The sequence below is a fragment of the Talpa europaea genome (genome assembly GCF_964194135.1).
Source record: "Talpa europaea genome assembly, chromosome: 4".
Lineage (NCBI taxonomy): Eukaryota > Metazoa > Chordata > Mammalia > Eulipotyphla > Talpidae > Talpa > Talpa europaea.
The window spans coordinates 119,967,963-119,980,025 of NC_140070.1; the positions used below are offsets into that span (position 1 = coordinate 119,967,963).

The 12,063-nt window shown below is 39.8% G+C and overlaps 1 protein-coding gene across 1 annotated transcript in view; it reads right to left on the reverse strand.

Annotated features, from left to right (window-relative positions):
• USP13 (ubiquitin specific peptidase 13) overlaps positions 1–12,063 on the reverse strand; it is a gene marked incomplete at its 5' end in the record, with an annotated part of 110,735 nt that overhangs the window by 13,234 nt on the left and 85,438 nt on the right. The window contains 5 exons of the mRNA XM_084232300.1: positions 1,721–1,874; positions 3,330–3,496; positions 5,677–5,820; positions 9,580–9,606; positions 10,933–11,055. Coding sequence (XP_084088426.1) covers positions 1,721–1,874; positions 3,330–3,496; positions 5,677–5,820; positions 9,580–9,606; positions 10,933–11,055 — 615 coding nt within the window. The remainder of the gene's footprint in view (positions 1–1,720; positions 1,875–3,329; positions 3,497–5,676; positions 5,821–9,579; positions 9,607–10,932; positions 11,056–12,063) is intronic.

Below are 12,063 nucleotides of genomic sequence, written 5' to 3' on the forward strand. Positions count from 1 at the left end.
AAGTCTTCCTCCCACCCTTCCTCTCTAGCTGGATACAAGTTAGGCCTGAAAAGGGACTGAATAGCTACATCCAGGTACAGCTAGATGATTACTGGGACAAATGCCACTAATGTACATTTAATTTAACCCGATGATTATTTACTTGGTACTTTCTATGTGCTAAACACCATGAACTTTATAAAAATAAAATGGCCACTACCCTCTACAATCTCACAGTCAAGTGGGAGACACGGGGATCACATGATAGTATTAGTGCAAGATTGATTTGCTTCCTCTACTAATAAAAGAACAAATGTTAAGTGGGTACAGGCACTGATGGTGGAGGCAGACTGGGTGGGAATTCTAATTCTACCCACTAGCTATGTGACCTTGCCAAGTTACTTTAGCCTCTCCACTTCAGTTTCTTCATCTGTAAAATGGGAATAATAATGGAATCTCCCTCACAAGGTTATTTTGAAGACTAAAAATGGCACAAATGGAAGTATTGTTAATAATGACCATTACTATGAGCATATTACAAGGATCTGGGAAGGCACTCCAGAGAGTGCAAAGTTCTCAGTAGTGGTAGGACTTGTAGCATGCACTGAAGGAAAAGAAAGGCATTTCACAATTACAGTGCAAGAGTAACCTGAGCTAAGCCTTGGAAGCAATGAGATGAGGGTCAATGACAGACAACCAGTCTGTGGCTACAGTTTCAGGCATCTGAACCACAGGTGTGGGCAAAGCAGGCTAAGATGCCAGTCCAAGGAGCCTGAATCTTATTCTCTAAGCAATGCACCCCAAGACACAGGGTATCATGATTGTGAAAAACATGGATTTTGGGTTTCAATTCTGGCACCACCCCTTAAGAGATGTGTGACTCTGAGGAAGGAACCCAATCTTTCTGTGCCTCTATGTTCTTACCTATACAATGGGTATGGAGAGTGTTATAGCTGCCCCCTATCCCTTATCCATGAGGGATATGTCCCAAGACTCCCAGCAGAGACCTGAAACTGAGGGTCATACCAAATCCTATATATACTATGTTTTTTCCCTCATCATAGATATAAGCATATCTATAATGAATTTTTATTTATAAATTAGGTACAGTAAGAGAGTAATATCTAATAAAAAATAGAACAAGTATAACAATATATTGTAATAAAAGTTATGTGAATGTAGTCTCTCTCTCTTGAAATACCTTATTATACATAATATCCTCTAAGCACAGTTGACCCAGGTAACTGAAAGCAAATCCACAGATAAGGGAGGGATTACTACATATGCAAAGTACTTAGAGCAGTGCCTTACACATAGTGAGATAAATAAATGTTTGATATTAAAAGGTAAAATATTGATGTATGGCATCTCTTTCTGACATCCTGATAGCCCTTCAGAAAAATATCAACAGCTGGTATTGGTAATGACAGCTCAGGGAATAAGACTACTTTCCAACTATTCCAAAAATATAATGAAAATAAGTACCCTCTTTGGACAAAAACTTCCATGGTACATAAAGATATTTCACATCAAAGGACAAAGTCAAAATTGGTGCTAAACCTGAAAGTGCACACACCACAAGGTGAGATGAGTTGTAGGCAAAATGCACCATCCTTGAGAAATGAGACCTGTGTTGCCTTTAAATGGCTGTTAAGGTTTCAGTGTGGAGCAGAGAGAGGGAGGAATGTGAGCTGAGTGTTCAGTCACAATCACTTAGACAACCCCTAAAGCAAGAACTTACTTCCAGATCCATCCTTGACTCTAGGTCCTTCAGGCTTGGCCTCAGAAATAATGTTTGCATTGGCATTATTCTCCATCTCAATCACAAAGTCATTGTCTTCCTCAAACTCAGGGTGGCTAAAGATCCAATCCAGAGCTCTTTCCAGGTTATGATTCTAATAAAACAAGACATTTTTATAGTGTATGTAGTCCCTAGGCCTCATTATATTCTGACCATTTGAATCACCATGTCAAGCAAATAGGACAAGAGGTCTGAATTTATTAATCCTAAGTGCTTCGTTTGCTGTATATGCAGTTCGCTGGCATTCTGCAAGTCTCCCAACTGAGGTCTGTAATTGAATCCAATGATCAGCAGATGACCGTTCCAAAGCCATGTCAGTCTTTAGCTCAGCATTTCTATAGGCTGATGCTGACAACAATGAGGTACAGAATACCAGAGTATGGTGTTTATATAAGGACAGTCCTTTCTAAAGTCACGCTAACTGCACATAACTAGAGTCTCTTCCAACTGTATGTTCTGCACCACACACAGTAGAGGCATGCCAATATGAGTACTACATTAGTGGCACCTCTCCTTAAAAGTTGGCAGCACAGTTAAATTGCAATAGAGACAAGATAAATGTTTTGATTAGTGATGACAACACTGGTTAGTTAAGGTGAATGTTTTACACTAGCTCCATGCAGTTCAAACTAATTGACCTTAAAAATATTTCTGTCTTCCCATTTATGATATCACTGGCAGGTTAAAGAAACTGCAGTCAGGATCTCCAATGAAATAGGTAAGTGAAATAAGTGGGGCAGAAACAAAATATTCCAAGTGAAACAGACTGTGGTGAAGACATTTCGGGAATTTTTAATGGATACAGGCAATTTTAGTCACATTTCTATGAGCTTCCGTGACCTCAGCAATAGATGCTAGCAGGCAACCAGTCAGGATAGGCAAGAATGAATGAGCAGACCTTGACTCAAAAGTGGATTTTGGTGTAGCAAGGGAAGATGGGCTTTAAAAAAATACTCTCCCTCAATATTAAATAATATTAAACAGCTCTCCTCACTGCAAGAGGAAGTCTTTTATCTACCTTTCAGTCTTGTTTCTTTTAGAAAGAAACATCTCTGCAGAGAGAAAAAGAAGCAGATACTTCCAAGAAGCCATTCTCTAGGATGATTTCTGAAAACATTTCTCTGTTCTGTAAGATAGTTCTTTAGGAGAAATTATGCTTTTTACAGAACAAAGAATTTCGTGCATCTCTCTTAACTTTAATGCAAACTCCAAGTTAAATTTCCGATCTCTTTATTAAACATTAAGATGATAGGGAGTGTCTTTCACTTGTATTATCTCCCTATTGTTTTTAACTTCCTATCCTTAAATTTTGTGTATGATACCCTCAATCGTCTATTTGAGACATATATGTACATATATACATATGTACATAAGTAGTACACTATGTGCAAATAAACCTCTGTGGGTCATGATGGGGTGGATGGGGTGCAGAGTGAGACACACATGATTCAAAATTATCAAAGGACATTGGAAAGGTTCACTTGCAACTGGGGGAAACAAAGTAGCCCCAGTAAGAAGAGGGTATTGACCCACATGGTTTCATGCTTACCGTTGCTCGAAGGGCCTGAACAGCCTGATTTCGCTGGAACCCCATGGAGGTAATGATAGCTATAATTTCCTCTGGAGGTTGGTTATCCAATCCAGTAGCACCAAATATAGAGGCTCCAGCAGAAGCTGCTCCTCCATAAGCAGGCATGGTCAGCGGTTCAGCAAAATCTGGGAAAAATGAATATACTCAGCCCTTTTCCTTCTTGATCTTAAATAACACTTTAAAGCTAAGAAGGAAAAAAAACCTATAAAATTATAAAAATAAAGATATTCTGATACTCGCAGAAGAACACATAATACATGCACACCAAATGAACAGATTGAGAATCTAGAAATAAACCCAGATATTTATGGTCAATTGAATTGATTTCCAACAAGGGCACCATAACCACACCATGGGGAAATAACAGTTTTTTCATGTAATGGTGCTGGTAAAAGTACATATCCTTATGCAAAAATAAGTAAGTTAGACCCCTACCTCATACCCTACATAAAAATGAAAACAAAATGGATCATTGACCTAAATATACTAGCTAAAACCACAAAACTCTTGGAAGAAAACATATGAGTAAATCTTTGCAGTACTCCTCCCCTTTTTATAAAGATGAATTCTATATCATTGTGACCTTACATTAAGCAATGGTTTCTTAGGTATATCAAAAACACAAGTGACAAAGGAAATTAGATAAAATGGATTTATCAAAATTAAAATGTTTTGTGCTTCAAAGGACACCATAAAGAAAGTGAGAAGACAGCCTAAAGAATGGGAAAAAATAATTGCAAGTCATATGTCTGGTAAGGTACTTGTATTCAGAATTATAAAAAGGATCCTCAAAACTCAACAATTAAAAGATAACTAATCACATCAAGAAGGGACGAAGGATTTGACTAGACACGTCTGCAAATATATACAAATAGCCAATAAGCATTTATATATCTTCACACCCACTGAAATGGGTATAATAAAAACACTAACAACAAGGGTTCATAAGGAGGTGTAGAAATTGGAGGCCTCTTCCACTGGCTGGTGGAAATGTAAAGTGCTACAGACACCATTGAAAAGCACTGGCAGTTCCTCAGAAAAGTTAAACTTGGGATTACCATGTAACACAGCAATTTCACTCAAGAGAAATATTTATACACAAAAATTTTACATATGAAAACTTTTATAACAGCATTATTCATATTAGGCAAAAAAAGTGGAAACAACCTAAATGTCCGTTAATAATATTATTGCATACTGCCTTTTATGCATATTGCCTATTGAGGCTAAAAAGTACTGATACATGCTACAATATAAATGGATCTTGAAAACACCATGCTAAGTGATAGAACCCAGACACAAAAAGATCTCAAAGTACATAATCCAAAATAGACAAATCCGGGCCTCCCCGGTGGCGCAGTGGTTGAACGCTGGGTTGCGAAGCTGCCCGCAGCCTCTGCAGCACCAGTTCGATCCCCAGCCTCTGGGCGAGGGTCCCACATGGCGCGCAGACCTCTCCTGTCGCCCGCTGCTCCCCTCAGCAGTGTACTTCATCACTCTGCCTGCTCTACTCTCCGCTCTGGCTCTGATGAATTCTCTCACCCTCCCGCGCCTCTGACTGTACCCAGTGCTTGTATAAATAAATAAATAAATCTTAAAAAAAAAAATAGACAAATCCATAGAGTCAAAATCAGGTAAGCAGCTGCCAAAGGCTGGGGAGAGCAGGAAAACAGGAAGTCATTGCCAATGCATACAGGATTTCTTTTAGGGGGACAAAAATGTTAACAAATTAGATAGTGATGATAGTTGCCCAACTCTGCAAGTTTTTTGTTTGTTTTTTCTTTATTGAGGTAACACTGGTTTACGACACTGTATATAATTTAGGGGTATAGGTTCACACCTCCTCAGATGTATGTTATCACATCACTCTCCCCGTCAAAGCAAATTTACTAAAAACCAATTAAATATACTTTTAATGGGTTAATTTTATGATGTGAATTCTATCTCAATAAAGTAGATTAAAGAAAAAGCTAAACAGTCCATTTCTTCATGCACATGTTTCTATTTCGAAACCTCATCATCTGTCAGCTAGAAGCATACCCACACCTTTCCAGTGGTAGTTTTGACAGTGAATTAAACACTTTTAAAGGTGAAATTATATCTCAATAAAACTGTTCTTTATTAAAAAGAGGAAGAAGGAAGGATTATGGCTTTGCTACACAGGCAAAGTTCCCCCACCACCATAGTAGATTATGATCTGAAAACTCATTTTCTGAAACACAACCACAAGGCATGGAAGACCTAGGTACAGCATCACTTGAGATCATGTCAGATTCCAAAGCCATTCAGTTTTCCAACAACCTACCTGGCTCTTCCATGTGAACAATGATCCAGTTGAAGGCCACCTCAGCTCCCATATTTCCAGTAAAGTACACGGCCTTCCGACACGCTTCCAGAGGGAAACCCATCTCGGCCAGCTGCATCACTGATGATTCATCAATGTCCGATGCTGCAGAGCACAGTAGGATGTTCTTACGTAAAACACAAACTCACCCTCTTCTTGTCTCAGCTCCTTTTCACACCCTTACCCACTTGCTATCAAAGAAACTGCAATTTTTTCAGTGTGCAGATGGTGATTTAACTTTCTTTTAAGTCACTCAAGTATTCAGCTATTCGAACTGGATTTATCTCTTTGGCCTAAATAGGCATCATGGCAATTACCTCAAAATCTAAGCACTAAAAACATAATTCTCTAATTTCATACAGAAAGATCTAGTGTATTCCCACAACCATTTCAGCCTCTCAGACTTATAACAGCCTCTCCCATGACTGAATGTTGAGTAAAGCACTATCTACAGGCCAAAGAGTCTATTCCTTAAACCCCACAGAAAATTACAGCTGGCCTTGGGGTATATATCAGCAATCAAAGGAAACATTCTGCTATGGTGAACAGAGAGCCCAAATGTTCAGTATAGAAGAAAAAAAATGTGTTTTTTAATTGTATAAACCTAAGATATTAAAAGGATCAATTTAAAAGTCAACTTGGTATAGGCAGAACTTTGTTTTCTTTTCAAAATAACAGAGATAATTGATATAGATGTGTGCATATGTCTGTGTATGTGTTTGTAGGCATATATATATGTACACATATATGTTTATATGTATACATACACATATGTGTGCATATATGAACACATACACACCTATACTGTGCTCTCAAATTATACCAAAGGTGGAGAGCAACAGGAGCACAATATATATCCCTTATATTTTTCGTGTCCTGAGGCTCTAATCCACTGAAAATTCTGTCAAAAATGAAATTAGAAGAAGAATTTAGGAATAGAGATATCTGTTCTACAAAATTACGTTGAAAATGTGTTTACCAAAGTCCTTCACAAAAAAGAAGATACATAGACTATCTCAATCAATGTAAAATTTTAAGAAAGCAATAATGTAAGACAACAGTGAGGCCCAAGTATATTCTATTACACCTGTTCAAAGAGAGATGTTTATTGAACTACAAAACAAGGGCTTCCCAAGATCAAACGAGTTTTTAAAACCTACATTCTCTATTCTCCCCTTAAAAATTCACAACATGTGGACCTCCCTGGTGGCACAGGAGTTAAAGTGCTATCAATCTATCACCAGCCACTGTGGCATGAGTTCGATCCCCAGCCAGGGAGCTAATCCAAATGGTGCAGCAGACCTCTCCTGTCTCGCCCGCTGCTCCCCTCAGCAGGGTATTTCAGTAGATCTGCCTGTTCTGTTCCCCACTCTGTCTCTGGTGGATTCTCTCACCCTCCTCCCCACACACCTCTGACCTATACCCCAGTTCTTGTATGCATAAATAAATAAAAATAAATCTTTTTAAAAAATTCACAACATGCATTAGCATAGTGAAACTCAAAAGATCTGTAATAAAGACTCGTACAGTAAAAAAAACTATGAAACTCTTCTCAGAACATCTTTCAACATCTGGTTAAGATGCTAATGTTCCCTAAAATTCAGTTTAAGAAGTGTACCTTCATAAAAAAAATCATATGTATGTAAATAATAAAATACTGCATTGAAAATGTGTAATTCCATTTTTGTGAAAAATAAGGTTAACCAGACACAAGTAAATAACAGTAAAAATGCAACCAGAGAGGATTCCTTTTTTTTTTTTTTTTTTTAATAGAGGCATGTTTTTCATTTATTTATTTATTTTGTTTGTTTGTTTTGTTTATACATGCACTGGGTACAGTCAGAAGCGCGGGAGGGTGAGAGAATTCACCAGAGCGGGGAGCAGAGCAGGCAGAAGGACCGAAGTACACTGCTGAGGGGAGCAGCGGGCGGCAGGAGAGGTCTGCGCGCCATGTGGGACCCTCCTCTGGTGGCCGAGGAGCAGCCGGGGATTGAACCGGCGCTGCAGCCGCGGGCAGCTTCGCAAGCCAGCGCTCAATCGCTGCGCCACCTGGGAGGCCCCCTAAATCCAACTCCACTTTACAAGAAATACAAAGGATGGAGGAGCATACTAATCTTCACTACAGGAATTCAATCATTGAAATCTGGTTTGGAGAAAACTATAGGAAACTGGGAGGTTAAAGGACTAAGATATGGAAATGCACAGTTTAAAGCAGACTTAAAAGGTATATTAGAAAACGGTTAAACTATAGTGTTTGAGATTGCAAATCTGGATAATAAAACTATAATATACGTGTGTGTGTGTGTGTGCATATATATATTTATATGCCTAGGCTCATCCAGGAGGAAATCTGTGGCCAACCAATAACGCTGGCAAATGGCAGAGTGCTCCTCTAGTAAAGTCAGTTCCATCCCCCACTGCCTCCTGCAGCCCAATGCCCTGGGCCAGACTTCCACAGGATCAGGGGTATTCAGGACACCTCTCACAAGCCAGGAAAAGTCAAATGACATGAAAAGTATGCTCGACTCCTAGCCCTGGTTCTGGTCCCACCTTCTGGGTCTCTGAACTTTGCTGGCTCTTATTTTATCCTCTGTAAAAAGGTCACCTAGCCTGCCTCCTTATTGTGATAACCAAATGAAAAGCTGGACTTTGTATAAACAGTAAAGTTATATACCACTGAAAGAATTTATGGAATAATAAATGCAATGTGACTCATGTAGCCATTCAAAAAATACTAACAGCAATTATTATTATTACAATTATTCACAGTGTGAGTAGTTTGCCCAAGATCCCTGCTACCCTAACAGCTTCTTCTAGCAACCAGCAAATCCTAACTGAGCCAAGTATGGAAATGTGGAGGTCTAAGCCACGTGATCAATCACTTGCAGTGTGGAACTCTGGAACTTCAAAATTTACAACAATTTACCTCCAGAAAGGTTTTGTGGACAAAGATTCAGAGTGTTTAGTTTTAAACACTCCCTTAATATCTAAAAATTCACTACAAAAAGCTGATTTTTTTGAAAACCACAAGTATCAATTCCAGCTGGATTAAGGAACTAAAAGACTACAAACTTAACAAAACAATCCGATAAAACTAATAACTCCAAGAGTATTAACCGTACTACCAGTTCCTGTCAGTCATCTGTCTTCACTAAATGTGCAGCAGCAGTGGTGGTAAGAAAAATGGCCACTGTGCCCTAATTGCTCATGTGGCCAGAGAGGAAAGAAGTAGCATCATTATGCCCACCCCCCTAACCCACGCTCTCCCCGACTTCCCACACATGAGAAAACTGAGGCTCAAAAAAGTGAAGTAGGGCCTTCCCGGTGGCAAGCGGATTGAGCACAATGCTGTGAAGATATCTGCAGCCTCTGTAGCATGGGTTCGATTTCTGGCCAGCCAGGGAGATACCCACATGGTGCAGCAGACCTCTCCTGCCTCGCCCGCTGCTCCCCTCAGCAGTGTATTTCAGTCAGTCTGCCTGTTCTGTTCCCCACTCTGTCTCTGGTGGATCCTCTCACCCTCCCAACATCTGTACCCCAGTTCTTGTATGCATAAATACATAAATCTTTAAAAAAAAGTTAAGTAAATTATTCTGGGTCATACAATCATAAACAGCAGAGCCAAGACTCCACCCCAGGGCCGGTTGGTTCTCATGCTCATCATCACTCATCTAAGCAACTGGGACTCAGCACCATGCCACAGGTTGACATGTGCTACTAACTCCACTTGCAGACCAAGAAGCATTTCCACCCAGCAAAAAGCTGCACATGTAGAAATCGCTGCCCCTTTACTGAACTCCCACAGATAATGTGACAGACCAATAATATCACGGGACACTGAAAACAATTTTAAAAGATACCTACGGTCTATCAAGTGGTTCATCAGGCGATCTGGAAATTAAGGAAAAGGGCAGAAAATGAGACCAAACCACCACGAACAGTTTTAGAAAGAAAAAAATGGTCAGCCCAGGGCACTAACGCCCCCACCCTCTGGAGCTCACCCTATTGTCAACCACCCAAGCCCCATGCAGACCACCCCCGCCTGCACAACACAGAGTTGTCGTGGGACCAGGTTTCAGGCATTTAGACCAGATAAAACATGATGCTCCGAGGAGCAATGAACTAAATAATTTCTCTCCCTGCATTTCTAAGACCTCCATAATTACGAACAAGTCTTCTGTTAGGAAAATTGGAGAAAGGAGGAGCAGGGCTAATAAGCAATCCCATATTTCTCTGATGCTCGTATTGATCTCTTATTTCTCTAGACCCTTTAATGAACCATCTGTATCAAATAACCTATATGTCCCTCATTTCTTGGCTCCTGTCCATGCTCTAGAATTTAATAGATGGTTCAGCATTACAGAATAATGAACCTGGATGCCTCTTTTGAATGCTACCCTGCTCCTCCTGGATTCATCTTACTCTCCTTAGGCACCAGAACATGACCACCAATAATACTCCCTGCTCAACTGATGGAAAAACCTTCCATGTAGGGGCCCAGACTGCTGTCACTGTTTGTTAATTTACCTCATAAACTATTAGAAAGATGGACAGTAAATAGATGAGCAAACTCAGCCAGCTCAAACGTGATTTCACCATCATAAATGCACTAGTAAAGAAACGAAGATTTTTGGACATTGTCCTTTAGCCCGCAAAGGCGAGGCAACTATTGTTTGCATGCCCTTTTCCCTAAAAAGTTAAGTATTCTGAGCAATGAGCAATTTAGCCTTCACAGACTGAAAGAGAAACTTAAACTGCTCCCTTGCTCATGAAACAGTGACTAAGCTGGGGAGGTGAGATGTGGGCAAGATTTTTAAAACTACCACACACTGTTGAGTTTCCCCTTTCACTTTGTTCGAAAGAATGACAGAGCTCCCCTAAACTAAGAGCCTGCTGAAAACACTCTTTTCTCTTCCCTACAGATTCACTAAAGAGACGAGAAGGAGAGAGCAAAGCAACATAACCTAAAAACTTTTTGGAGATTTGCTGCCCTCTCTTGCCAGGGATTTCCACTGGTCCATTTCAACTACTTGGGATGGATCTGCCCCTCGTGTCAATTCTATTTTAAGTTTATTGCTGCAACCAAGTCTCACTTCTGAGATGTTGAGTTACAACATAGGAAGGCAGTCAGAGGATGTCACAGGCGTGGAAGAAAGCGATTGTTCCAGCAGAGCAGGAGGAGGGGGTAGAGCAAGTTCTCCTGGGGGAAGATGGTACCTTTTGAGTCATCAGGAATGACTATGGGGGGGCTGATGTCTGGAAGTTCCTCCTCTCCTGGCTGTAACCCCCTGGCCCGGAGATGGCTGATATCAAGTAGGTCTGGCATATCAATGGAAACATCTGCAAAATGAGAGAGATTATATTCACTAGACTCTTTAAAAACCCACAATCACCTCCTAAAACCAGCACCACTAACTCTATGTGCATGTGTCTAGGCAGAGCTAAGGTATGCTTTTTAGGCCCTGGAGTAGATCCCTGGACCAGCAGACTCACTGAGACGGATCAGATTTTAATGGCGAACCAGGAGAAAGTATAGAGGGTGGCAGGATTTCACGCTGGACAGAATTAATAGGGAAAGCCATTTGGCAATAAATTCCAGTGTTTAAATCAGAGGACTGAATTTAAAAATCCAGATTTTCAACTTATTTTGCAAAACAGAAAGTTATAGCATAGTCTCATAGCTACAACTGCTGCCCTTCAGCTTCTAAACAATGTGAGCCTTCTATGCCAGTCTGCCTCAGACTCCACTGTTCCCTATTACCCCCATGACCTTGAACATCATATATGTGCTATTCAGATTCATTTAGCAGACATGGGTTTTTCAAAGCCATGTTTTTATTCAAAATAGGAATACCCAAGAAAGACCAAGAGAGCTAGTCACATATTTCTTACACCAGCCCAGTTCTTTCATTTACATTTAACCCTGCCCTTGTTAGACACTAGACAATCCCTAGTCAAGATAGATAGTGTTATTATTCTACCTCAGTTAATAAATAATAACATTTTAAAGAAATTAATTGAGTATCAAGTGTGACTTATTCAAATACAAAATTTTTCAGTGTAATAGCTGCAGTATAGTAATAGATAGTATACTACACATGTTCAGATATGATAATAATGAAAAATGGGTTCAAATACTGGTACAGGATGTGTGTTCTGGGCTAGAAACAAAAACTGAAAGTATTTTTTCCAAAACCAGCCCTGATGCCAGGCAGGTAAATCCTATATTAAAGCACAGTCCAAAGAACAGAGCTTAATTAAAAAAACAATTCATATCTCAGGGGCAGCAAAAACAAACATAATGTTTAGCCAATAAAATGAATATAATTGTTCCTCAAAAGAAAAATT